The sequence below is a fragment of the Eurytemora carolleeae genome, unplaced genomic scaffold, assembly GCF_000591075.1.
Source record: "Eurytemora carolleeae unplaced genomic scaffold, Eaff_2.0 scaffold2019, whole genome shotgun sequence".
NCBI lineage: Eukaryota > Metazoa > Arthropoda > Copepoda > Calanoida > Temoridae > Eurytemora > Eurytemora carolleeae.
Window position 1 is genome coordinate 23,661 of NW_019397913.1, and position 2,765 is coordinate 26,425.

Genomic DNA, 2,765 nt, shown 5'->3' on the forward strand with positions numbered 1-2,765 from the left:
TTATTTATTTACAAAAATGATTTTAAAACTAATGCCTTAATTTACAAGCGCTACAATTTGAAATACATATAGATCGAAAGATAATTACATTTTCTTTAGTTTAGGCATCGCTGAAATTGCCTTTTCTCATTGTTTAATGCAATATTTTGCAGGTAAATTAACTTAATATAAATAATGCGTTTTCGTCGAACAAAACGATCATTTCTGTAAGTTTACCTTTACCCTCTTTTAAATACATTTAAGCACCAAATGTGTATTCAATAAATATCAACTAAAAATATTTAATGTTTTAACATTGCTTTTTATGTCTAACATTGTGTTAAAATGGTTTAAACTTTAGGGGTCGAGTCCGCATCATGCAAGAGTCAGCTCCATGCAGGACACCGGTGTTATTGTATACAGAGAGTTCAAGTGTACTGTTTGTACTCTAGTCTACCTGATACACACTCTTCTTCAGGGATGACGTGTTTATACCGTCACTGCACGAAGTTATCATTTAAGCCATCTATTGGACCACATAGATAATTATTAATAGCCCTCGTGACATGGTTTACCCTTTTTTCCCTTTGGTGATATATGAAAATTGTGATTTTGTGTTATTATGTCATGTTACATGGATATTTAATTTTTCCTCCGCATTACATGTTACTAATTTTTAACTAAATGTGTGTGAAATAATGACCATAAAGTAAAAAAATGAATTTCAGATGCTTCGGTTGTTACTATTTTTGTCTATTTGCCTGGTAGGCAGGGGGGAGGAGAATTCTCTACAGAAAGTCGATGTAAGGTTATCATTAATTGTTGAGTCTTTTTTAGGCAGGATGATCCTATATTAATTTATTTAACCTAACCTAATAATAACATAATAAAAAATAAATTATGATAATTTTGCTGAAAAATAAGTGGTCATGTACAAAATTATCATAATTTATTTTATTATGTTATTATTAGGTTAGGTTAACACAATTTCTGGGCCGAGCGCTGCGGCTATAGACAAGCCAGGGTTGCAGGGCGCTGCGGCCACATGATCAATTTATCCATTTGTTACATACGAAATTCATGTACAAAATTGATAGTAAGGGGGGGGGAGTCCAAAAATTGTTCTCTAGGAAATTACCCAATTTTAATTTTATTTCATAAACTGGATCTAATTGAAATATGTCTGGTATATTTGAAAGCACAAAAAAGGTTGACATTGTGTAAGAATCGTATTTGATAAGTAGGTTGACGTTTTAAAGCCGACTGAACTTCTTGAACTACCTACACTACCTGAACTACCTGACCGAACTATACTATAAAATATCTGTACTGCCAGAACTACATAAACTACCTGAACTAACTTAACAACCCGAACTACCTAAACAACCTGAACTACTCAAACAACCTTAACTACCTGAACTATTCTATAAAATATCTGTACTACCAGAACTACTTAAACTACCTGAACTAACTTAACAACCCGAACTACCTAAACAACCTGAACTACCTAAACAACCTTAACTACCTGAACTACCTAAACTACCTGAACTACCTAAACTACCTAAACAACCTGAACTACCTGAATTAGCTAAACTTATTGTAATTATAATGGAAGACTATCTTTAATTCGTCTCTTAATGGTCATTCTTCGTGGGTCACCCTAAATAAGACTTTAAAGCCGCATCAATATTCACGATAGACGATTCAACTACAGGGAATCCCAGATATATGAATACATAGCAAGAGTTTTTTATAATGTCGTGTTACATATTTAAGATCAAATGCTGCGGAAAAATGAGTTTAATATTAATATATCAATTGCATTCATATTTCAGGGCTATTAATATACCTTGAATTAAAAATAAAAAGAAGTTTCTTTATAATAATACATTATACAAAACTCTTGCTATGTATTCATATATCTGGAAGTCACTGTATTTAGGATGATGAGCTAGATAAACTGATCAAAGAAGAACAGTATGTTGTTGCACTCTTTTGTAAGTAATTTTTATGAATTAGTACATTTTAGAAGAATGTAATTTACATTTTACACATTAAATTGTATACATCATTAGTACACTTGGAAATGCACTAAATATCAAAATTACAAAATATCCACTTTATCTCGAATTTAAGAGAAAAAAAACATTGATTAATGATTTTTTGATTTAGGCGAAGAAACAGCAGTAGATACTTGTGAGGAGTATGAAGGGGAGCTTTCTAGTATCAGGGAAATTTACAGAAAACTCCCCCCCCCCCTGTGACTATTGAGATCCTCCATGTGGGGGGGGGGTATTGAATATGCTTGAAACTAGGTGGTAATAAAGTCATGGAATTGGGAAAATAAATGAATTTTGTGTTTAAAAAAAAGAATTAAAAAACTAGCCTTTTGATGTCTCATTTTTCCCAAAATCATGCAAATCATTTTTTGCTTCAAGGGGGGGGTAATTCTGATCAATATACAGTACACGCCTGTCTACTTTTCATTTTTATGAGATAAACAAAGACCGAATTTGTTTTTTTTCCTCATAGCTTCGAAAATTAATGATATCCATTGGAAGCATTGCATAGGATTTATTTTATTTTGATACGGATCCGAATCCTGGATCCGCTTTGAAAAAATGGATCCGGATCCAGGCCATGAACATTTCTTTTATTAAAGAATTACTGACGTTTTGAACACATCGTCTATTTTCTATTCTCTTTTACGCTTTTTCATGCTAAAACTTAATGATCCGTTAAAAAAATTATAATATTTTCATAATCTCATAGTGATTTAATTTCTA

The 2,765-nt window shown here is 31.9% G+C and overlaps 1 protein-coding gene across 1 annotated transcript in view; it reads left to right on the plus strand.

The window, feature by feature from the left end:
* Positions 1 to 678: 678 nt before the first annotated feature.
* Positions 679 to 2,765, plus strand: part of LOC111716301 (uncharacterized) — a gene marked incomplete at its 3' end in the record, with an annotated part of 3,028 nt that continues 941 nt past the window's right edge. The window contains 3 exon segments of the mRNA XM_023491739.1: positions 679 to 782; positions 1,922 to 1,976; positions 2,152 to 2,209. Coding sequence (XP_023347507.1) covers positions 708 to 782; positions 1,922 to 1,976; positions 2,152 to 2,209 — 188 coding nt within the window.